Source organism: Hippopotamus amphibius, chromosome 8 (genome assembly GCF_030028045.1).
Source record: "Hippopotamus amphibius kiboko isolate mHipAmp2 chromosome 8, mHipAmp2.hap2, whole genome shotgun sequence".
In the NCBI taxonomy this organism is placed as follows: domain Eukaryota; kingdom Metazoa; phylum Chordata; class Mammalia; order Artiodactyla; family Hippopotamidae; genus Hippopotamus; species Hippopotamus amphibius.
Window position 1 is genome coordinate 137,586,410 of NC_080193.1, and position 26,095 is coordinate 137,612,504.

The 26,095-nt window shown below is 35.5% G+C and overlaps 1 protein-coding gene across 1 annotated transcript; it reads left to right on the forward strand.

Moving 5' to 3' along the window:
* Window positions 1-3,008: 3,008 nt before the first annotated feature.
* On the forward strand, window positions 3,009-22,941 carry GCA (grancalcin). Its single transcript, XM_057746229.1, has 8 exons — window positions 3,009-3,175; window positions 6,929-7,102; window positions 12,053-12,122; window positions 15,990-16,033; window positions 16,328-16,475; window positions 18,708-18,821; window positions 19,159-19,217; window positions 19,878-22,941. The coding sequence occupies exons 1-8, from the start codon at window positions 3,149-3,151 to the stop codon at window positions 19,902-19,904; spliced, it is 663 nt and encodes a 220-aa protein (XP_057602212.1). The 5' UTR covers window positions 3,009-3,148; the 3' UTR covers window positions 19,905-22,941.
* Window positions 22,942-26,095: the final 3,154 nt, after the last annotated feature.

A 26,095-nucleotide genomic window follows, 5' to 3' on the forward strand; every position in this document is an offset into this window, starting at 1 on the left:
CCTGTAGTTGCCCAGCTTCAAGACCAAAGAAAGAGCCCGGAGTCGGCAACAGAGACATCGGTGGTTTAATGGATAGCGGAGCTTACACATCTGAATCAAGGTCCTGGAGCGACACCCCACCGAGTGTGGGGGACAGCGGGCAGACCACAGGAAAGTCTTTGCCCTGGGGGTGGGAGTTACCAAATTACAGGGGGGAATTGACATCAGGTTGGCTCATTGGTTCCCAGGGAAACCAGCAGAGGAGCATGCCCCTTGCTGCCTCTTTGCTGAGTTATCTTGGTGGCTAAAGTAACAGTCATTATCTAGGGCCTGGGGCAAGTATGTGGGGAGGTCAGTCAGCTGAGTAGGGCATAGGTGAAGCAGGCACTGGTGCAGCAGGTGATGTACAGACAGCAAGAGAACAGCCATCTTGGGTTTCCTGATCATACATACAATTCCTTTAAGAAAATCCCCTTTATTGACTCGTTTGAAATTTTAAGTTCCTACACTAGGAAATTTATAATATGAAACTAGGCTTAGAGGGAGAGAGATGGTAGACTGTAGTGTTGAGAATCCTCTCTGTATCTCACATGGTAGTGTACGGGAGGTAAAATAATTTTCCCTTTACCCTTCTGAGTTCTTGGCAGAGATCCCTATAATAAAAAACAGATGAACAAGAGAAAAAAAGCCCAGAAGTTTACTAACATGTATCCTCATGTATACATGGGAGGGAGAGAAAAATGAATAATTCTCAGAGGTGGCTTAGAACTTAAGCTTAAATACCATCTTCAGCTAAAGAGTAAAGGAAGGTATGAGGAAACTAGCTGTGGGGAAGTTATCAGGAAAAGAAGGATAAACAAGTATAAATTTTGTTATGCAGATTAAAGTCCCTGCCTTCTTTATTGATAAGGATCTAAACTTGTCTCTGAGTACTCATCTGTGTCCCTCCTGGTAGAGAGGGGAGGAGGGACACTAGTGAAATGCAGAGCAGAGAGCTTTTCTGGTATCTGCTTCTTCTCAGTTGCTTTCAGTTAAAAATAATCCTTATGCCAAAGTGGCATATTTTGGGGTGGCATATTCTGCTACCCTTCAGTAGGTACTTTCCTGGGTAGTTTTTTCTCTAAGAAAGAGACACATTGCCTAGAACTTCAAAGGATCTGATATTTTACCCTACTTGCAAACTAAAAAGTAGCCTGCCACAGTTTCATAGAAGTTGACAGAAGGCATGAGATTCCTCTGTCAGAGACAAAGGACTCTGTAACACAGCACAGGAGGCAGCATGAACTTCAGGTTCTCATGGATTCCTTTCGCTCCCAAGTCCCACTGAGTGAAATGGAGCTGCTAGGTGGGTGGTGCAGAAGCAGTGGGTTTGAATCAGCATGGAGGAACTCTAAGCTTAGGAAAGTCCTGCTAGCAAACCTAAGCAAACTTTGCCCTGGAAAGAGAAATGATCTTTGCTATCCTACAGCAGATCTTCTCTCTGCCCTTGAGGGAAATGCTATCCCTATCTTGAAGCTATACGTGTAGAAATGCAAGGGCCCCACGGAGTATGGCTAGCATGATGAAAAGAAGATGCACAAAAATTCTGACCAGAGATTTAGACTACGATTGTAAATGTAAAAAACTTGATCCTTTCTGAGTATTTCTTTGAATAGGCAGTTAATCAATTGGAATAAAACTTCACAATGATTTGTTTTGCTTTGTAATGCTTTATCACTTGATGCTTTAATGACTCAAATGTTCTTTCCTCTTATCAAATAGGTTTTACCATCCCCCTTTATTTATGTATGTCAAAAATTTAACCTCATTGGCTAAAGTATCATTGTGTCAGAGGAACCAATGCATGCTTTCTCAAGAGTGGCTTGTACCCTAGCAACTTCCTTTCTCTGTCTCTTGCTTGAGAAAATTAGGTTTCACAAAGTTCAACAGGTTCCTCCTCTGCAGTGTAGCTGCACAAGTTACTCGGCTTTGCAAGGTTGATTTCCTCTTTCACATCCTTATTTTTAAGAAACATTTTAGCAGTGGTCTTATTCTTCAGAGATAACTCATAATAATATCATCATGGTCTTTTTGCTTGTTTTTAAACTAAATCTACAGCTGTCCTGTCCGTATGTGTGTCCCGTCCTTTTCAAGCTGGAGCTACAAAATTCATTTGCGCTCCAGAGAAAAGTGGAACTGTCAATGACTATTACTTAATACATCAAAGTAATTGAGCATTTAACTTTTCACCCAGTGATTAAAAACCAAGCTGTTCCTCTCGGTGGAAATAATTAGGGGGCGCAATTTAAGAGTTTGCCCAAATGTTGAGTCAACTGTAGGGTTGTCAGATAATATATAGGATACCCTTTGTATTATCAGCGTATAAACAGCGAAAAACTTTTTAGTGTAAGTGTATGTCTCATGCAATATTTGGGACATACTCATATTTTTAAAAATTCTTTATTTGAAAATAAAATTTAACTGGACAGCTTGTATTTTTATTTGCTAAACCTGGCAACTTCTCGTCACCATTTATCTAACAAACTATAATAACCTTTTGGTAAAACTTGGTGTCAAGAATTTTGGCTCAGAAGCACTACCTTTGGAGTAGAGGTCAAGGTTTTACAGTTTTTTATGATGTGACACCAACGCTATGCAAGTAGATAATAAGTAACTTCACGTTTTTTGAAATTCATAGATATGTATGCGGTGGTCCAGCTTCCAAAGAGGGGAGGAATAGGTTAAAAGAAGTCATGCACTGCCTGGTCTGGGGTTTCTAAGGAGAAAAGAAACCAGCCTAGAGAGCCTTTCCCAAGAGGGTGGAAACTGCTGTAGCAAAGGCTTCTTCTCGGTTTAGTGATAAGAGCGAGCGAGACCCCAGTGAGGCAATAGAAACAGCAGGAAAAGGCTGGGCGCGTGAAGCCAATCAGAGAGGAGATGGATGGGACTAGGCTGCGGAAGGGGCGGGCTTAGGCAGTCTCGGCTCCGAAGGGCCAGTCTCAGCCAATCCGAGCCGAGTGGGCGGGGCTGGGTTCCGGGAGGGGTCGGTCTCGAGGGGGTGAAACGGCGCGGCCAGTGCGTCTCTCAGGCTCACCTGCGCCCGCGCCCACGCCTGCCCCTGCGCCTCCGCTTTCCTCCCACCGGGCAGACGCCGACCCGAGGCGGGAAGGGAGACGCGCTCGAGACGGTCATGGCCTACCCGGGATACGGAGGAGGGGTGAGTCCTGGCCGCCTCGGCGCGGCCTCCGGCTCCGCGGGGTGTGGCGCCCCCGCGGGCGGTCCCAAAGTGCCGGGTCCGCCCTCGGGCGGTCCCTGCCTCCTTCGTTCGCCTCCGGTGCCCGGCGGCGCTGGTACTTGGCGTTTTGCGGGAAGCCGGGGCGGGAAGCCGGAGCTGGGAGCCACGGGGGTTCTGTTCCCTTAGGGTGCCTTAGGCGAGTCCTGGTGGAGCCAAGGGTGTGGAGTGTTTTTAGAAACGTCTTCCCTGGAATGGAGGAACAAAGCATCCTTTTTCTTGTTCCAGTGATCTTTTGTGGTCCACCCTCCCTTCAGCCCTCTTCCCCGCCTCTTCCCCAGTTTTGCTGGACATCCTTTTCCTGAAGTTTTTGACCACTCCTTTTCTGTTCTTTTCGTTGCTTATGAAGAAATTAAGATATGCTAAGTGTCTTCTAATGTTTACTATTCTACCATGGACAGTCTGTTCTTCTAGACTTTTTGGGGGGCGGGGCGTGGCGGGGGTGTGTGGAGAAGATTGTACTTTACTACGTAACTGTTTAGCCTACATCACCTTTGGGAGTTGGGAGTGGTGATGGTAGTATCCATTATGGTAACAGGAAATAAAACAACATTTAAAATTTCAATTTATATACATATTTTTATTTTAGGTAAGTATTAATAGTGTGATCAGTATTTTCAAGCATAATGATACATTTGAAACATAGAAAATGTATACAGCCGAGAAAGAAAATAAAAAATGAATTCCAGAAACAAAAGGAAAAAGGTAAAATTTCTAAATGTTCCAGAAGAGCCTTTTCATTTCTCTCTCTTTTTTTTAAAAATGTGTGGGAGCAAGTATCATCATTATAGTATGTAGATAGCAGAGGAGTGATGTAAAACTTTGTGAATGTCGAGATTTACAGTATGTTAGGCATTGCATTCTTTACAACTATCTAAACTTAAGAACGTCATATGTCAACATAAACTGGGGAAAGGTATATAACTTTTCAACATTTTTTAGGGATAGGGAAGCAAATGTTTGAAGAACACTGATTTAAGGTACAGCTGGTCTCCTGAGGTATAAAGTGGAGTTCTAGCATTGGCCTCTCACTTGTTTCCTCTTAACCTGTTGTGACTTATTACACAGTTTATATGTGCAGAATTCCCCGGGGTTACTGATTATATGATCTAGTTTCACCAAAGTAATCCTCACAAAATGGGCAAGTAGTTGAAAATTTCTGGGAAGAAACTAGGGATCAAAGATAATACTAAAGATTCAAAAATGTGCAAAACTACATGAAAATGACATTGCTGACACTTTTAAGTCCAAGGTTTTGTTCAGTCACGTTACCAGGTGATGATAGTGGTGACCTAATGATCGTTTCGATTCATTTGAAACTATCTGGAAGACAACCTGAAATATAAATTTATTATAAACAACTTTTAGGGATTAACTTTGTAGGCTAGGGGCCCAAGTTACCCTCCATGTGGGCCTTTCCACATGGGTCTTGGGCTTCTTCATGCTGGCCATGTCCTAAGAGAGAAACTGATCATAAGCCTGGAATGCATGTGGTGCAGTTTCTACCAGATAAAGCTGAAACAGGCCCAGCTCAGTTTCGAGGGTGTGGAGAAAATCTTTGCCTTTGTATGGGAAAGGTGGCAAAGAATTTGCAACCATCTTTAATCTGGCCACCACCACCAGGCTGTCACATTACTGGATTTTGGAGAAATTAATGTTGTGAGGCAGGAAGGAAAGGTAAATAGACGTTTGTTTCCAGGACTAGGTTCTTCATATAATACTGCTTGCCTGACTTTGGTTAAAAAACAAGTATGCTGAACCCTCAAGGCACTCATAGAGATGCTACAGTAGAGGGTCTATAGCCAGGCTCTTGGCACCACCTCAACATTGGCTTTTCACTAATATACATATGTTTAGTTTGGCCTCTCTTCTTAGAAAAAAGTTTTTCAGTTTTTCTTCCTTCTGCGAAGCTTAAGGTGGTAAGGGAGGGTCTCCAGTAAGCCTTAAATTCTTGGCTATGTCCGGGCCCTGATTGCCCTCCATGTCCTTGGAGGCCTAGGAAGGAAAGTCTAGATGTTATTGCCTCAGAACAAAAGCTGCTTTGGGAATTTTGCTAATCCTTTTCCCTGTGGGTCTAGACTTGTCCCTCAGTATTGGCCTGGAAGTTTCCCCCACCAGTGAAGTGACAATAATATTTTATGAACGTTTTTGATTTTTTTCTTTTTTGGTTAAGATTGATCTTATTGTCTTCGTTACGCTTATTAGAAACAGGAAGTTTTTCTTTCTTGAGTCAATATTCATAATTTATAGAATTTAGATACTGTTAGAAGGTCCATTTCATTTACATTTTCAAATGTATTGGTAAAGAGGTGCTCATAAGCATTTGTTAATATACATTTTTTAATTTGAATTCTCTTTGTGGTTAATATACACTTGTCTTTTTTATTCCAGAAACAGGCCTGTCTTTTGACAGTCTGCCTCTTCAAAGAAGTAACTTTTGAACAATCACTTTTTTTCCCCAAATTCATTATATTGTTTTAATGTTTATTGTTCCCTTTCTTCTACTTCTTTGCTTCATAATCTAGTTTTTGATTGCATCCTTGAGCACATTTTCTGGAGCTCCCATACTGCCTGCCTACCTTTTGCCTTACCATATCCCAGGCTGCAGCTTTTCAAACTGCTACTCCTACCTTTTGCCTTTTTCCCCCTCATTCTTAGAATTCTTTTCTCTTTTTGCCGTCCATCAGCCTCTGCTTATTCTTCAAAGATGCAGGTCAAGATTTTTGTTCCAAATGGAATAATGAACAATCTTGATATTTCTTCCTCCAAACTCATTAAAAATGCTGAGGAAAATGTCTAAGATATAAAAAAATGTATAACCAAGTTCCAAAGTGGAAAGAAGACAGTAGCCAGAGTCAGAGCAGGAAACAAACAGCATGTAGTCTCTGGGGTCAGATTTATATTTGAATCATGGTCTACTCCTTACTAGCCATTTGACCTTAGCTAATTCAGGAAACCTCTTGAAGTTTCACGTCCTCAACTGAAAAAATGACGTTGTACTTTCGTAACTCATTGACTTATTGGGAAATCAAATCACATGGTAGATGGAAAGTAGTTAGAACAGTACCTGTGATATAAAAAGTTCTCAATAAGTATTAGCTGAGTATTATTATTGTTGGTATTCTTGTTGTTGGTATTCTTACTAGTTTTGAAGAGGACTATTGTTGGAATTATCACTTTATTGTTCTGTTCACTAGTGTCTTGCTTTTTAAAAAATAAATATTTTCTGGTGGAGGGGATGTTTCAGTCCTATGCACTTCGCGATGATTTGTTCACAATTTCACTGTATTATATTTACCATGTACACATTTCTATGTACGTGTCTTTAGGTATACTACTTCTTAGTGCTACTGTAGGTGAAATTTTCTTGTATTTTTTACTTTTTGCTTCAGTGATGATGGTAAACACTTTTTTAACATGTGCCTCATTCTTAGAGGCTAGAGACGACTTTTTTCTTTAACACTAAAAAAAATGTTGGATAACATTTGTTAATGAGCTGAATTAAGTAATGCAGGGCATCTAGCAGTTTGTAGCTAACAGCTTTTGTAATAGTTAATTTGGGAGCTTTCAGTAACTCAGTTTTTGCTTTTCAACAAAATTCTCATAAATATTTTCTTTTAAACCAGCTTTAGTGGATAATGGGTAAAATTTGTGTTAATAACTTTTTCACTCTTGCAGTTTGGAAATTTTAGCAATCAGCTGCCAGGAATGCAGATGCACATGGGACAGCCAGTGCCAGGAACAGGGCCACCTGTGCTCCCTGGTGGATACCCTGCACATCCAGCTTATCTGGACAGTTATCCCTCAGCGGGAGACCCCATGTGGACATACTTCACTGCTGTTGCCGGCCAGGTAAAATGCGAAATCTATTGCACAAATAATAGTTTTAAAAAATGATTGCAATTTAAAATGTCAACTCTTTTATTTAGTGTATCATTTTAACTGTATATGAAACTTGTATTTTAAACTTATGTAGACTGATTTTCTTCTTGTGGTCAGAGATGAGAGTAGTCATAATTATTGCATTAAGAAGTCAGTTAGTTTGATGTCTGACACGTTAGGGGGAACCAGGGTGGTGCATGGAGACTGAGCCAGATCGGATCTGGGAAAAGGAGATCTCTGTGTAAATCTCCCTGAGGAAGCTGGGGCAGAGTATCACAGAGGAGACTTGTAAGTTGTAGATGTTTCTGGGAGAGGCTTGATGGTAAAGCAGATCAGGAAAAGGTGAAAGAAACAGGGCAGAATGAAGGGGCAGATACCAGACTAATGAGCAGAGACAGAGATCACACTTGAGTTTCAATCACAGTCCATGTCTCTTTTCTTTTATAGTGGTTTTGAGTGATTTATTGAGTGGTTAGAATTTCGTATAAGTTTGATAACATTTTCCATTCATTATTCAATTGCTTAAATGTTCACTAGGTCCCATATGCCTTTCTAGAAATAGAGGATGTACACAGAATTATTACATGTGGCTACCTAAATTCCATTCAAAACATCCTTTTTCCTTTTCATTTGTGGTAGAGGTTGGAAAGCCCTAAAACCATCTCAGACACTTTTGTATAGAGGTAGCCATGTGCCATAAACTGACCATTGAGATGTAAGTACAATTTCTTTGGGATGCTTTCCTTTTCCAAATGAGGAAAGCTTTCCTGGAACTAGTGTTGGCTCTTTTTCCTCCTTCATCCTACTTGCCTGGAAAGGGGACTTGAAATATGGAGGTGCTGCAGCCATCTTGTGACCTTGAGGCAGCAAGTGTGAGATAAAGGCCTGTGAATGGGGAAAGTGGAAACATGGAAAGAGATTGATGGTCTCTTTAAGTTGTCACAGAGTCTTGTTCTGCGTAGCCTCAGACTTCTTATATAAAACAGTAAACATTTGTTTAAGCCCCTTTAATAACATTTTCTAATTGTTTGCAGCTAAATGCAATCCTAAATATTACATGATAACACTCTAATCTGCAAGGAGCTCTTAAGTATTAATAGTATAATACTGGGAATAAGTATGTTATCTATAGCTGACTATATAATAAATCCATTTTATAAAATTACAAATTAAAACATGAGCCCGACACGTATATTTAGAGGGTTTTATTTGACTTAAGAACTATATTTCATTTTAACAGTTATAGACAGTGATTTGCTATGATTGTACTATTCGATACTTTCTGTAAATTTTCCATACTCTTATCATAGTCTTATACTTTTGAGTAATTATACCATAAGGACATGGCCCTTGTCATATTCTCTTACCCAGGAGGTTCTAGGATCGTATTAGTCATTCAATAAATGTGTTGAATGGATGCATAAACTATCTCATTTTCAATTTGTAGTCCAGATATTTAGACAGTTCTTTTATATGGTGAATTTTGTCTGGCTTTAAGGGTTCAAGTGTAATATCAGACTTATGCATTATGATCCTAGAACCTAATTACGGAACTCACCTCTGCAGCTATATTCTTTTTTGATAGACGTCATAATTAATGATACTCTATGAGAAATGACCAATTAAATCTGCAGCGCCCTTTTTATAGGAGGACATTTTCTGAACAGTAATGATTCGATCATGAATTGATTCAGAGAAATTCTGGTTAGTGCCTTCATAAATACACACATGGCTACACACGTACACACACACAAGTATCTTGATAATACCAACAGCTTTAATGTGCACACTGCTTCCACTTTTCCACACAGCAGCTCTGTGAGGTAGGCAAGATGGATCTTCTCTTTTATTATAGATGAGTAAGTAGAGATTAAGATTGATTAGCCTAATAAATAGGACTTGAACTTGAATATCATTTCAAAATCTTTCTGCCTGTCAGTTAACCTAACCAATGGCAATTGATTTTTTGTTAATTATCTATCTAAAGCTCTTGATATTTAATTAGAAAATGCAGTTTTATACCACTGCATTTAGGGTAAGTTAGTTTAGAGTTTATATGGTTGATCACAAACCTCAGCTCAAACTGCCTGTAAAGAGGCCCAAAATGATCACTTGGATTTTCTTCATATGATTGAGGGAGACACTGCTTGTTAGTCAGTTAATTAAGAGAACATGTTTTCATAAAATGTGTGAAACATGAGTATGCAGTAGTGTACTAGGATGATGCTTTCTGGTGGTGATAAATAACTTCGCAAAAACCTCTGTGCAGGTTGTTAGAAAAACTCCAAAATTCTATAGAATTGCACGTCAAATAGAATTTCATTCATTAATTAGGTTTTAGATTTTTGAATTTAATCTGCACTTGAATGAGAGGTTGTAATAGTTTCAACCTTTTGAAATAGTAAATGAAATATGACTGCAAACTATCACAAGTGACTATAGTTTGATGAAGAACCAGAGGAATTACCTTCATTCTAACAGACAGCTAACTTGCTTTATACTAGATACTGGGCTAGGGTCTGGGGAAGAAAGGTAAATGAAACTCAGACATCGACCTAGACACCTCTGTCTAGTCAGGGAGATAGACCTGTGGGAAATGATAACAGTACAGGGAAAGGCGTGCTCGTGGTGGGTGGGTGAAGATGATGGCATAGCCAGGGACATCCTCTGACCCTTGTACTTGTTCTCTTTGCCTAGAACTGCACTGTCCAAATTAAATAGAATGTGAGCCACAAATGCAAGCCCCCTACGTAGTTCTCAAGCCTCCAATTAGTGCATTTTAAGGAACAAAAAGAAATAGGCGAAATTAATTTTAATAGAATATTTTATCTACCTCAGTGTATCAAAAAAGATTAACATTTCAACATGTAATCAGTGTAAAACTTATTAAGATATTTCTTTGTTTTTAGTCTTTTTCAGTGTTTTTTAAGATACTTTGTGTTGTTGCCACTAAGTCTTGGAAATCTGGTGTGTATTTTACACTAACAGAACATCTCCGTTCCGACTAGGCACATTTAAGTGCTGGGTGGAACACAGGGCTAGTGGCTTCTGTTTTGGACAGCTCGGGCCTAGAGTACTCTTCCCTCAGGTGTCTACATAGCTTGCTCCTCCGCTTTCTTCAGATCTTTCTCAAAATTCACCTTCCATGTGAGGCTCTGTTTCACCATCTATATAAAATAACATTGGCTTCCTCACCCTCCTCCACAGCGCTACTTGGTAGCACATTTACGCTGCTGTATTTTTTCCCTCAGCACTACCATCAGGTGTCATTTCTGTTTCATTGCCTCTCTCCCTCCACTAAAATGTAACCTCTATGAAGGTGAGAAATTTGTTTTGGACACTGCTTGGTACTTAGCCTGTTTAATGGTGCTCGAACGTGTTAGGTTGTTCCATAGATAATATGTAACACGGATGAATTTCTTATTCTTGCTAAATGGACGATATCTGTTCATTTATTTCTCTGTATTTTCTTAGCTTACTTGTTTTAACGATTGCTCTATAAAATTATTTCGTCTTGTATGAATTTGTTCTAAAATGGTTGATTTTTGTGGACTTTCTGAACATTAGATTTCCCCACATATTTTGGAGTATTGGTTCCTTAAACTTAGATTGAGTGAAGTTTTTGTTTCTCCCCCTACCCCCCCCCCCACCTTTAGTCCCCTCCCTTGTTTCCCTTCCTCTCCTGTGTCACCCTTCCCCACCTAGTGGTTTTGTGATTGTCCCCACCTTGATTGTGTCCAGAATCAGATTTCGCTGAAATATAAAATCCTTTGCCTGGAGTTAAGTTGTTCCGCTAAATACTTGGGTTTATCTTCCAAAAACAAGCAGACTAAACTACAGTAAATAAACCAGTACACACTTTAATATCTTAAAAATGTAAAACAGGTAAATCTAACAGGCTCGACAGACCCAAACAGGGTCAATGTCAAGAGCCAAATGAGGTGAATGGTGCAATCACAGGGTCAGATGCTTTTTTTGAAAACTGGATATTTATTCACAGATTCTTTGCATTCATTTTTTTTAATATTGCATTAAAACATTATTCGTTGTGACTACTGAGTTTCTTAAAACTTCCTTAAACTTAAAGGTTACTTTCTCACTTGCCCGATAATGTTTATAATACTCCTTAGAAGTGTTTATAATACCACTTAGAAGTAGTTTGTAAAACTTTTGTTTGTTTCTTGGATTCTTACAAATTACATGCTTTAAATTTGTCTCCTTAATCCTTTCTCAGAGCTGTCGTTTTGAATTTGTGACAGTGTATGTGATGCTTCCAAGTAAATTACTCAGCTCTTTATTTTTGTAGAAAATAGGATGAGATACTGAAACATAATGAGAGTATTCAACCTGTTTCACTTCCATTGTGGTTTCTTGTTTGTGTTAAAGAAAACTTTTTTCCCATAAGAAGGTTAAACAGGAATATTTAGACAAAAATCAGAAGAATAGCAACAAAATGTAGGGGGACTCTAAAATTTTGCTGAGGGTAGTGATGTGGAGGAAAAAGATGTTTTCTCTTCCCAGTTAAAGAGTCAGTATCCTTTAGAAATAATCCCCCCTCAAAAGGGGCAGGAAGGGAAAGTTTTTGAACACATTTCAGCATTTTAAGCGTACTTGCTATTCCCACAGGTATTACTCTGCACTGTTATGAGACAGAGTGATGATGCTGTTTTTCAGAAGTTGAGAATATAAATTATATTTGAATTTAAGAGAGTAAAATTTGATTGTGGAAAAAGTATTCATGCTTGATGTTCTCTAATGTGCCTTTGCCGTCAATAATTATCTCTATAATTTGGTAGTTGATAATAGAGTAATATCTTGAAGATCGCATATTTATTGATTGTCCTAGAACAGCTAGTTAGCTTTTAGTATGCTTTTATACAACTGATTTTATTAATCAGGTTATAATTATTTTTTTAACAGGATGGTGAAGTGGATGCTGAAGAACTTCAGAAATGTTTAACACAGTCTGGAATTAGTGGAACTTACTCTCGTGAGATCTTTTTTTCCCTCTGTTAAAATTGAACTGGGAAATTCACTTTCTAAGTTTTTTGTTTCCATACTTAAAATATAAAAAAAAATTTTAACAGAGATACACATGCACATAGTTTAGAGTCAATTCTGCAACGCTTGTTATAAAAATACGGTTCAGTGTACAGTCTTCGCTCCCCGACACTTGTAGGGAAACTCTTGTTTCAACTTTTTCAGCTAATTCTTTTGAAGTTTGCCTCCATATCTCAAAATAGCATACCTTTATGACTATTGATTTTCAGTTTTAATGATGATGAATGATTATGTCCAGCTGTGGACGGTGAGGATGAGGATGTAACCCTCTCACCCGTGTCCCTGCATACCACACAGGAGCCCTTCCCTTCCCCTCATCCATCCAGTATAGCTATTGAGTAATTTTCATTAGCTCAGTGATCAGTATTTGCCTTATTGTTACTATCTAAATGCTGTTCCTGAGTCTTGTGATAATATGTGATTAGTTTTCCTTTTTATGTAATTATGTTTTTTCTGAAATTAATCCTCACCCTGGAGCCTTCTGTTGTGCTTCACTTTCTGTGTGTAGCTGTCCTGCCTGCACTCATTCTGGAGCCGGTTCCTCTGGAGTTGCATCTCCCCTTCATTCCATAAATCCCTTGTTGTTTTTTTAAACTCGATAAAATGTATCATTCATTAGCTTCTTAGTAAAAGTGCACGGGAGGTAAATTTTTTGAGACTTTCTCTGAAAACGCTTTCATTCTGTCCTCAGAATTAAGTGATTGGCCAGGTACAGAACTCCAGATTACAAATTATTTTGACTTAGAATTTTAAAGGTATTGCTCCATTGTTTCCAGCTTCCATTGTTGCTTTGTCTTTTTGTTTCTTGTCTGTATGTCATTTGTTGTTACTGTGTGGAGGCTTGTGAGATCCTCTTTGTCCCTAGTCTGAAATGTCGCAGTGTTGTGCCTTGTGTGGGGAGTGCAGTGGGCACTCCCAGTCTGGAAACTCATTTGCTTTAGTTCTGGGCAGTTTTCTTCAGTGCTGTTTTCTCATTTTCTCTTTCTGGAATACCTGTCATTTGGACTGGGTCACTTTTTTTTTTTTTTTTTTTTTCCTTTTCTCTCCTATCTCTTGGTTTTATCTACTTTTGGGGAAATTTCCTCAGCTTTATTTTCCTTCTTTCTTTCCCCTCCCTCCCTCCTTTATTTTTTTTTTTCCTCTTTCTTTCTTCCTTTCTTTCTTTCTCTCTTTCTTTTTTAACCATGGAATGCTTCACAAACTTGTGTGTCATCCTTGCGCAAGGGCCATGTATGGTTCCAATTTTAGTGCTGCTAAAGTGAGCACTCAACTTTATTTTCAGAAACTTCTATTGAGTCTTGCATTTCTCCTATCATGTTTTTGAAATCCAAGAGCCTTTGTTCTTTTTTCATGGATGTGATATCTTCCTTATCTCTCTAAGATTGTTAATGTATTTTTTTTTAAGTTTTTTTCTTCCTACATAGCCTACTTCCTCCGTTTTTTTTCCAGTTTGTTTGTTTGGCTGTCTTTCATGTTAGGTGCTTTTCTCAGGTGTCTAATGATGCTGGGTTGCTCACATTTAACTAAAATGCCGGTTAGAAGCCCTGAGAGCCAGGCTGGGTGTTGACTGTAGACTTCAGAGTCTGCTGGTTTGGCTGGGCAGTTTGTCCTCCGACACTGGGTGTCAGGATCTTTAGGGATTTCCTTCGGGGCTGGTTGTCCAGTTGATCTTCTGTCTGGAGTGGAGGAGGGAGGACTCAGCAGGGTTCTCAGTCTTTTGTAAATTGTCATTTAATTTCCTTGTTTTAGTAAATAGCCCTGTCCTCAACTGTGCCTGGTTTCCTGCGGTGCACAGACCTCTCCAGAGAATAAAACCCCAGATGTCTGGCATGGAAACACACAGGGCAGCCGTGCACGTAGCTGAAGCAAGGAGGGGATTTGGGGCTCTAAAGTCTCCTTAAATAGACGTTAAAGCAGTCCTACTGTTTTTGTCTCTATATTCACACCCATTTTCAGAAGTATTGCCAGTTCTTAAACGATTGGGGTCTCCTCCAGGATAACTAGGCTGCTTCTCAGCTTTTCTTATTGCAAGTTCAGGAAGCCACTTTCTCAGATCTAGGTTGTTGACTTATGTCTACATACTTTTCCAGCTTGCAAAATTTTTTTCCTTTGTTTCGTCTCTCATTCTCTTTTTCTCTAAAGGATTACATCTTTTAAAAATTCAATTCTGTCCATTCTAATGAGGTGTCAACTTCCGTAAAAATTCTCTCCCTCCATTCTTTGTCAAAGATATTCAGTCTTACATATGCTTGGTCCTATTTTGAGATCGATCGACAATCTGCTTATTTGATGACTCAATTTTTTGTCATTTATTGTCATCTATTCAGAATCTCCCACTTAATGAATGTGTGCCGTGTTAACTTTAAGGCAAAACTGATGTCATTTACTTGACAAAATGATGGAATGCCATTCCCGAGATTTCTCCCCATCCCTTGTCTGAGCAGGTTTTGTATGAAGGAGAGCTGGGCTCCGATCCTGACTCTTCCACCTGTTAGCTCTGTGAACTTGGGAGACTTTCTCTTTCTGGGCCACAGTTGGCTTTATGTGTAAAACTGGAGCTGTTTTATAGGTTTGGCGTGTTTATGTGAAATCACCAAACACTACCTGACTCATAGTAAGTGCCTGTTCACTGTCAGTTGAATTATCAGTCTGAAAATACTGTAACCACCTATTCTAACATTGACACCATATGAAACATGTATAGAAAGCTCTTTTAACTTGTGGATTGTTTTATAATTTTCTTTAATGGGTCTAAAATTCAGCTGAAATAGCTTTTTTCTTATAAAAATTTCAGAATATTTTATCAAAAAGCATAAAATAATTTTAAGCATTTTTACTTATTTATTCATTCATTTATTTTAAGGAGCTACAAGTAAGAACTTCGTAAACTTGACTGAACTGTACTGACATAATGTCTCTTTTATCAGGGACTATGTGTAATTAGTCGAGTTAAATCAGCATGCTGGTTGAATGTAATTGTGATAAGGGTTAGAAAAATAAAATTCAGCCTAGTGAGTCCTCAGTTCTAGTTCCTTAAATATGAAAGTGTTAGTATTTCTAATAACCTCTGATTTTAAGGTAGCAGCCTATCTTATTATCTTTATTTCTTCTTCCTTTCTTTTCCCCTCCCCCAAGAAAAAACAGTTGCTTTCAGTTCTGAAGCTCATCTCTTTCTTACTTGGTTGATTGAAATAAACTAGCAAATGATTTACCTACATCCAGATTCATCTTACTTTACTCTCTAGTCTATTCTTTGTCAACTACAGTTTCTGAAATGGAAATTTTAGAATTGCCCCTCTGTTCCTTAAAATCCTGCAGTAACTTCCATTGGGCTAAAACTTTAGGGTGGCATTCAAGACTTTTGTGACCTGGTCCTCCTCTGGGTTTCTGAAGTCGCTATATGCCTCTCCTTCCCCTATCTCCCAAGCTTTAACCAAATTTCTAACGCTTTCAAGTTTTGTGATCTCAGTATATGATAACTTCTGCTTAAACCCTACTTGGCATTTGTGATAGGAAGACTGAAGCCCTCCTTTTCCCTTGTTTAAGTATTTTATAATTGCCTATTTAATTACCTAAATTCTCTTACTAGATGTGACTAGTGTGAAGGTAGTAATTTTTTATTTTAGTCTTTCTTTTTTTTTTTAACTATGCATGCCTAACATTCAGAGTTTGTTCATTGGGTGATTGTGTATTTTGGGCAATTTGTAAATGTTTTGTTTTGAAAATAGAAATTGTTATAATTTTACACAAATAAAACTAGGCAGAATTTAATGCAAATAATAAATGTGTTTTATAGCCTTCAGTTTGGAAACCTGCAGAATTATGATTGCCATGTTGGATGTATCCTTAAGTAAAAGTAGAAAATAACTAGAATGTAGAATAATTACTTTCTGAATATTAAGGCAATTATTAGATATAAATGGTCATAGTAAACTAGAGAGCTTAAAAATACTTTGTAACATCCTATTCGAATTCCATTCTTTTCCGTCTTTACATGTAAACCTGTTTATATGCTAAACTTGGCTAACTCTTGCAGAAGCAAACTTACAATTTTTTTAGTCAATTATTTGGAGTTTTGGGTGCAGATAAATTCTCTTTGGTATCAAAATTTATTTTTGTTAATAAAACTATCAGAGAGATTACACAGGAAAAATGGGATTTAATGAATTCAAGGAACTTTGGGCAGCTCTTAATGGCTGGAAGCAAAACTTCATAACTGTTGATAAAGACGGAAGTGGCACAGTAGAGCATCATGAACTGAATCAAGCCATTGCTGCTATGGGTAAGCATCTTAAAGTTCTTTAGAGTCAATCCAGGTAATCCTTGTTCTTTGATCAGATGAATCATAATTGTTGAAATTTGCTGAGTAATAAAAGGGTGTATTATTTCACCAGCTGTTGTCCAATCTGATTTCAAGGTTGTAGATATATTCTGTTTAAAGACCTTTAACAAAAACCATTTTATTTATGAGTTTTTCAAAAGATGATCTTTCATACATTCTGGTTGATAAAACAGTTTCTGAATTTCCTATGTTAAATATACTTAAATTTATCCTAATTATTTATACTCTCTTACCATTTATGTTGTATTCTTCTGTAACTTGGTAAGATCTCTAATTTGACAGCAAAGACATCTCAATTACAGGTCTCCATACCTAGTCTAGCTTTCTAACAGTAAAAACTGTTTTTTTGCTTTTCTTCTTTTTTTACGCATTGTAGAACACACAGTAGACACCAAAAAACCTCAAAATGGGAAGTCTGCATTTTAGAATATCTTAAAAGACTGTAACTTTATTCTTTATTTTTATTGTATCTCTGATAAGCTAAGGTTCTCAATCTATTTTCTTTCAAAAAGTAATAATATAGATGGTGTTTAACTTGCTTACAGTTAATGCAATATTAAGTAGTTTTTAAATTGTATTTATGCTTGTGATTTTATTTAAACTCATTTCTAAACAAAATGCTTTTGTAACAAAACTAACTTTTTGAAAGATTTTAACTTTCAGGAATCTGAACCAAGTGCGAATTACCTCAAATTCCAATTTAAAGTCAAAGCTATGATTAGTTTTGTTATATAAACAGATATTTTAATAGATGGTCATTTTAGGGACAGTTGTGGCCATATAAACATGTTTAGTTCAATTATAGAGTCTTAATTCCTAATGAATTAAACTTGGTTCTTAATTTAGCACAGTGTTGGGCAATTAATATAATCATTTGCAAAAAAGAAACCTGCCAAAGAGTTCACATAGGCAGTTGAATATAACATAGAGTTATTCCGTATAATTCAAATTCAAGGTCTTCAGATATATTTTAAGATATTCAAATTATTTCACAGAGAATGCTATGGGAAATCTTACAAATTTTATTAATCCCACACCCAGATCAAAACTCTCTAATAGGCAGTGCAGAGTTTATTTGCATATAATTACATTAACTTGTATATTTGACTTCTATTAATTTATACCTTTCATTTACTTTTAGCAACTTTCCGGGACTGCATTTTATTATAGCTATGCATAGAATTGTCTTCTGTTGCATTTATTTTTTATTATTTTTCCCTTTGACTGGATTAATTTCTTTTGTCTAAATTTACTAATTCAGTAATTTATAAAGACAGTAATTCTAGGTCAGCATTCTTCACAGTAAAGTGTACAAATCTCATTAAATACATAGGAGTATCTGTAGGGGTGCAACAGCGGAATATATTAATTTATTTTTGTAGTTACTTTTATTCCATTATTTTTAAATTTTAGTTTTATGTATATTTTAAAGTGTAAATAATCAAATTGTAATACATGTATAGAATTGAAAACTAAATTAATACACATATAATGGAGGTGAATGATCCAAAACTTTTTACTCATAGAAGTACACATTCAAAAGCTTTTGGAGTCCACTGGGCTAGACAACAAAGAACCAAGGAAATAGTAAGAAGACCGTGGTTAAGATGAAAATCTGTGAAGAAACAGAATAAGGGTTATAGGACAAAATGGAGTAACATTTTCCTATTTCTTCCCCTTCTGAGTAACCATGTTGATTCTCAAATTTTGTTTGACTATAAAAGGTACTTGCAAGCAATATAGGCAGTGAGAAATACAGGTTTGAATGACAGCAAAGATCATTAATAATCTTTGCTTTGATATTCTTTAAAGAGCTATAAAATTACAGGGTTGAAATACTGATGCATTAAAAAAACCTTGCGACATACACTAGACATTATTTCAAAATCAAAATATATTTTAAAAACACCAAAAGATAAATATTTTCTTTTTCCTAGCTTTGATTTTCTACAAAGCTAGAATTGTGAGAATTACGTACTACTTCACTATTAATGAAACCTTTGTCTGCACAATTTCAGTAGGAATGTGTTTTGTTTCTAATATATATTTATATGTACTGAATTTTGAAAGTTAATTTGTTTTTTGACTTTATTGACAAGAATGCATTGAGTGTTGTGGTATTCTTATGATGTTTAGTTTTAGAAGTTTTAATCTAGCAATCCCTTTTTCTAGGTTATAGGTTGAGTCCTCAGACATTAAGTGCTATTGTTAAGCGTTATAGCAAGAATGGCAGGATCTTCTTTGATGATTATGTTGCTTGCTGTGTGAAGCTTCGAGCATTGACAGGTATGGACCATTTATGGGCACAGCATCATGTAGCTTTTTTTCTTGAATGGTGTCCCTCATTTTGTTCAGCAAGTTGATAATGTGTGTTTTCCCACTTTATTCACTATTAAACCTAATCAGAGATTTAAGGCTTTAAAAATTTAGGAATATATATAGTGAAAAATTGTCATAGCTCAGTTTTGGAAAGTTTTCTTCCTATCTCAGTTGCCTGGTTCATAAAATCATTTATGATTTAAAATTGAGTATAAAATTATTCATGTTTTAGTACCTGGGGACACCAAGTATTTAAAACTATAGATTTTAAGTTGTAACAAAAAAAGTAATTTTTTGTTTAAAGATTTCTTTAGGAGAAGAGACCACTTGCAGCAAGGGGTTGTGAATTTCATATATGACGATGTGAGTATCTTGTATTACACTTTTGATATTTATACTGTGTTCTGTGTGTGTTTATAGGTATCAAAAAATTTTAAGTGCTCTCTGGTTTCACTGCTGGAAATAATGTATTTTAGAGACCATATTCTTTTCCTGTATTTTTCAGCTTAACACACATGTAAGATTCAATAGTGGTATAAATACCAGTTTGTCTTCATATTAAACATAAAAATACTTTTAAAGTTTATGACAGGCTTTTGGCAGTTTATGTTCCAAATCATTTTTAAGGGCAAAACTACCCTTACTTTTATAAAGAGTAATTTACTTGTGATGATCTTTCTTCTAAGAGAGAGAGGAAATTTTCATCTGTGATAGGTAATGGAACTGTTCATTTCTCATTTCAAATGGTTGGTGCCAGGTTTTTTTGTTTTGTTTTGTTTTTTTAATAGAAGCTATAGGAAAGTTTATATTTCACATGTTCTTCAGTCTTTCAAGGTTTTGCTTTGTTTTTGTTATGTGGAAATTATAGGGTCAACTTTATCCTACTCGTATAATACTGGTTTGAGTTACAAGCCTTAGAAACTCAAAATTTCTCCTCCTGTAAAAATGCTTCTGTGGAATATAAGTAGTCAAAACCAACAGCCATTTTGTTGTTACCAGCTGGTGATTTTGCTCATTTATCAGTTTTTGCAGGGCACTATGGCAATTTGAATGTCTAGAATTTGAAGGCTGAAGGAATACTGTGAATTTCTTTGCTTGGAAGAAATGAACTGGACTGCTTTGAATTAAAGCTTTTGAGGCTTTTCCATGTCCCTGTCTGTTAAATCTCTTCTCTTTCTATGTGTTTTTACTTTAGCTCACAGTGCAAAGCAATAAAAGAGATGTTTTTGTATTTGGAATATTATTGCTTTTAAGTAAATTTATAACTTTAGATAAATCTGCATAATAAATATTGGTGTATGATTAAGTGATATAAATACCTCTCAGCTTTAATTTCTTTCTTACAAGATAGATTATATAAGAAGCCAAATGATGAAAGCCTAGATAAAACTAATTTATGCTTACCTGAAGGTTACAAATTATACTTGGAAATTTTGTTTCTAGTTGTTGGTATTTGAGGGTGAGCCAGAAGGAGAAGCCTAGATTTTGTGCCATGTTTGTAATAGGGTTTGTTCTTTGGTCACATAATCAGAGAACAGAAACTCATGAGTCTTTGCCTGTGAAGAAGGAAATTGTAGTTCCTACAATTTTATCTTAAATCACCTTAGGTGAACCATAAATTAATGTATGGTGAGATAAAACTACAGGAGGCATTGTTTTTCCCTTTTTTTTTTTTTGCAGTATATATTTTTCTTCAGCATGTTTTATTGTCTTCTGTGGAAAAAAAAATCTTAATAAACATAATGTTTTTCTCTGCACTTTATAGATAACCTAAAATGGCATCTTCCTCTAAATCTAGATTTTTCTGGAAATGACATATTTTTAATGAAATGTCAGTATTTAAATTTGTTCTTTTAAACTAAACAGTTTGTACGTAGTGCTGTTAACTGTTTACAAAGTTTAAAAAAATCAAGTAATCTACAGCTTTGTTTAAATATTCAGAAATTGTAAGTTTGACTTTCTTGACAACATTAGCTAGTGATTTTGACCTTAGTAAACCAATAAGGCTTTATCAATAAGTGTAACGTGGGTCCTGAGCGTGGTAGGCAGCACGGCAACATTTCCAAGTGCTGTTGCTACGAAAACTGCAAAGTGGAGACACCGGGCCCTTAGCATTTTAAGATTTCTGCTATAAACTTAGTTAATCCAGCCCCTTTCTTGGCAAACACCCCTAAGTCTTTCTTAATGAAGATTTAATAAACCACATATTTTTCTTACACTTTAACTGAATATCGTCCAGCTTAAAGGTGAATAGATATTGACATGATTTTAATATGGCTCATGACCAAGTTAATATTTAGTTTTTCATTGAGACATTTTCATGAAAGACGGAGGTTGAATGGTAATATCTTGAAAAAGAAACCTTTTATAAATGTATAAAATTGTAGATCACTTTCACTTTAGGAAGTAATGTATATTCATGTTGATATTGATAATTTTATATAATTAGCTGTCAAATTCATTTGGTCAGCTTTATAAAAATGTGTGAATAAATAATCCACATAATTTTGTTCTCTGGTTGTTAATTTTTTTTTCATGAACATATATTCGATAATGTGAGAGCATGTTAACTGAGCCATAAAAGATACAGAATTCTAATTAGAAGTGTGGTAGGAAAAAACTAATATAAACACACTGTGTATCATTCATGTTGAATAAGGGTGATACTGTGACTAAGCAGCCTGGAATCTTAACATCCAGTTCATATGGGTGGTTGAATTGCAGTACTGTTCTGAGGTCAAATATAATTTTCCTTATTTGGATGCTCATAGTTGAGGTACAACTTTTAAAATGGCATGATATGACTCATATAAGTTTTGCCAAGTGACACTTTGTGTTAGAACTCTTTACACAATTCTCTAACTCATCCTTTTCCAAAGATGTTCCTATGACTTTTGGTCACAGGAGGTCTGTGAGGAAGGAGTTTCCATGACCAAATGTATTTGGGAAAGTCTCACCTTCCTCGAGGAGCTTAAGAATGTGTAAGGTATAGAAAATCTCTAGAAAATCTCGTTTAATTTTATTTGACCCAATTTTTTCCAAATATTTTTTTTTTTACACCGCAGAACCCTTCCTCTTAGCAAAATTAATGTTCCATGCCAGTCCAACCCAGTTGTCAGACAGTTCTTTTGCACTTTACATTAGATAGATAATCTTATATAAACATTAGCCATAGAGAGTATATTACTAGGATTTTTCTACTGAAACGCAATTCATGTTTTTGATGCTTTTAAAATAATTAATGTAAACAGACATCCATTACTAAGGTAAAAATTAAGTAGTTTTATAATGAATGTGAGTGGAATATGAATATAGTGTGGTAGTTTGTACTGGTTAACTCATGCCCCAGTTTTCTTATGATGATGTAAATTATTGAATAATGTACACTCTTAATGTCTAAGTGCTTTTATTTATACAATAAACATGTTCTCATGTCATTTTGAGAATTTTTTAATAAACATTCAAATATCTTGCTGTAAAGTTTTGCATCATACAAAATCTGTTACACATATATTATGAGATGTTTCAGTTCAAATAACAGTGCAGTAATTCACCTATGCCTAAAAGACTGCCAAATGATTAAATGTCAGGTATTGCACTTCTATTTCGAGTGGCAGTTTACACATTTTAAATTACATCAAGGGGAAATCAATACTATCGGAATCTTAATTTGGTCCACTTTATATGTAATTTCAAGGACTGTGCTCAATTGATCTATCAAGCATGAATTCAGAAACAAAAAGTAATAAAAAAAAAGTCAAGTGATATGTTTATTTCCAGAAAAGGCATTTACCCTAGAAGAAAGTAAAATTTATTAATGTAGTTAAAATCTGTGTAATTAAAAATATAACAAAAAATTAATTTGTGGTGATTTCTTTAAGTAAAATATACAAATCAAGTTCACCTGTTATGGCATTACTAAACCGGACAAACAAAATAAATACTATTTGTCAGAAATGTGCTTTTTCTTTGTCCTTTTATGTTTGAAAGACTCATAAATGATATGTTTTTCTTGTAGCAGTTTTCTCGGGAGTTAATAGGGATAAATTTGTCAAAATCTGGTAAATTAAATCTAGTGAGTAGAATTCAAAACATTTTCAGGTGGCATATTTTTCTTTTCTCTTAACTTTAAAATGTGACCATGAGTGTTTTATTACTTTGAAACCTGTATTAAAAGACCACATTTTTGTTGGTCTTAAATCATTTTAATAGCAAATTAAGCATTTTGAAATAAATGTATACTGCTAAGGTGTCATCTAAGAGTATGTCTTGACTTCATAATAATATTAGATGATACAAAGAAAAAAGTACTTAGAACTTCTGTTATAGTGATGAATGCAGGAAGGATTTTACATGAATACTGTTTAGATAATTTGTAGTCTAGAATCAGGTCATACCATCACATACGTCCATACTGAATTCAAATTGTCCTGTAACTTAGACTCCTGAGCACAAAACTACTTTCCAGAAAACCAGGAAAGTTATGAAAAATTTCTCTGTCTCACTATCGGCTCATTATTTGAATGCTGGGAAACCTGTGCTTTTGTTTCTTGTCATGTTGTTTCCTACCTATTTTAAAAAACATATAGTAAAGAAAAGAGCTTTATATTACTTAACATTCCTTTTACCCACGTAGCTTGGTAATATGCACCTTTGTGTGTTACTTTTTGAGCATTCAAGACTCAGATGTGCTTCTATATCTGAATACGTAAGTAGACATTGGCAGCATTTCTACATTACTAAGATGTGCCACAGAGTTAGGGAATGAGTAGGCTCCTTGCCTGTGTGCTGCTCATGTTTTGGAAATCTTACAGGGAGTGAGAAGAAGCGGTCTAGTTGATTATTTAATAGCTATATTCAGAGACAAGTATGCCAGGAATTAGTGCTCCTTCTGATACTGTGTGTGTGGAGGAGAGGGGTACGGGTGCACCCTTTTCCCATCAGCATAAAAATATAAATATGTACTTTACAGATACACACATACAGTCATTTGCATGTTAGTTGACTGTATTTAATCACATTTTATTGTGTTATGATTACGGAAATTGCAAAGGATAACCTGAACATCGCTAGTATGGATGTTCCAGAAACATACTAATTAAAATTCCATATTCTTTTGAAAATTATAGGCCATTAAAAAATGATTTTAGGATTAACTGAACTTGTGGATACATATTTAACTGCTCAAAGCCATCTAAATGCATTACCCCCACATTTATCTTAAGGCAAGAGACTAAGTTTTTAAATATTTTGTTTTTTCATACCTTGATTCTTATTTTCTAATCAGCTTCACTTGTAGATATCAATGCAGTAATTTCTGCTGCTCTGTATTTGGTTTGGTTTTTTATCAAATAGGGAAATGTTCTCTTGGTTTTTTTAAACCTTAAAAGCGAATGGGAGGTATTCTCAACCCTAACCAGACTAAACAACCCTTAGCTTAGATTAACCAATTTTATTTAAAAGTGTTCTTTGAAGATAGTTTTGATTTTTTAAAAAATAATAGATAAATGATTCCAGGGGAAGAATTAAGAATGTATGAAACTTAGGCAAATGAAAATAATATCCTGATATTTTTATTCTAGATGAAAAATATGTATCAAGCATGCATCATAAAAAAGTTTGTCTCACATGTAAGTTAAAGCCTGATTGGCCATCAGAAATTTTAAATAATAAATATTTTAGTAAATTACTGTCGTGTTCTTGAGGGCAAAAGGTGAAGTGTTTTCGTTTCTTTGAGATTTAATGCTTTTTACCACTCATTCCAGCTTACTAGCGCCTCAGTGGAACTCAGTAAAACTGTAGCACTGTTACAATTATGTGATTTTGTGAAATACATCAGCACCACCATGCCTGTATCTATCACTGTACCTAGTAAAATGTTGGAAAGAGTTGGCTTCTCTAATAAAAGTATCGTAAGTAGCTAATGAGATTTACTTTCTTTTTCCTCAAAATAATTTATTTTACAAATTCTTGAATTTTCACGTATAAATAGGTCAGAAATTATATGCTTCGTTCGTTCTTAAATTATGTATATACACTATATTTTCAATACAACTTGTACACTTCTGGCTACCAAAAATTTGCAACCGTTTTTACACGAAATTTACAGTTTTCTTATTTACAGTTATTTGTGGAAGGTTATTGCAAAACTAGTTGTGCAAGTAGATTACACTGTCAATATCACATACCAATCTTTGAAGAAAATATTTGCTAAAAAATAAATATTTCTGCACAGAGTATTTCAAAAGCATCATGATTTCATGCTACATTATGTGCATAAAGACTAGGAAATATACGTGTTTTGGTAGATTGTTTCATTATGTTTAAAGCATTCCAAGGTACTTACTACTTAATCAGTGTGAGTGAGCTTCTTTATATCAGATGACTGACATTTTCAAGTAATTACACACATTACTCTTTGAAATGTATTATTTAACTGGCGAACATTCTGGTATACATATTCCTATCAAAATTATAGAACACCAATTTAAGCTAAAAATAGGCAGTATGCCTTTTATTAAAATTGACAGGTGCCTAGAAGGTTAAAAACTAGGGATTCCCCAATATTTTTATCTTATTTCCTTAATATTTGGAAAGAGTACCATATTATTTCAATGCTATTGTAATTATAGGGCCATTCTGATGAGACTATATGGAGAAGTTAATTATAAGATTACTGCTCTTCGAATTTTACACCTAAATAACATAAGAATGATGGAATTGTGTGGAATTTTCTCAAATAATATATTGTCAGTAGTAAAAAATACAGTTCAAATGCTAAAACAGTTGTGATTATTTGATTATTTTCAACTTAAAAACACCATTAAAATACAGACAGTGGAAGTACAAAGAATATGGGTCAAACATGTAGTGCTTTAAAACCACAGCTGTGGTAAATTATCTTGTGTCTCTCAAAATATAAATTAACTAATGTAAGTCACAGATGTCATGACAATTCAGGAATTCATCTGGGTTTTGATATTAGCTTTTCAAGAGTAACCATGTTAATATTGCCACTTCTCAAAATAAAAATATTTTATTGGGAGCATTTCTATAGTAATTCTTGGTATTCTTATTTAAAAGTTGGATTATGATTGGAAGAAGAGTGAAATTCATCAATTAAGTGTATGGTTCTGCGTTCTTAACATTGCATTTCTATAGATGTGTTATCCTATTCATAGTAATAATGTGTTAGTTTTAAATGACTTGTTACTCATCTTTCTCAACCCCCATTTAATAGT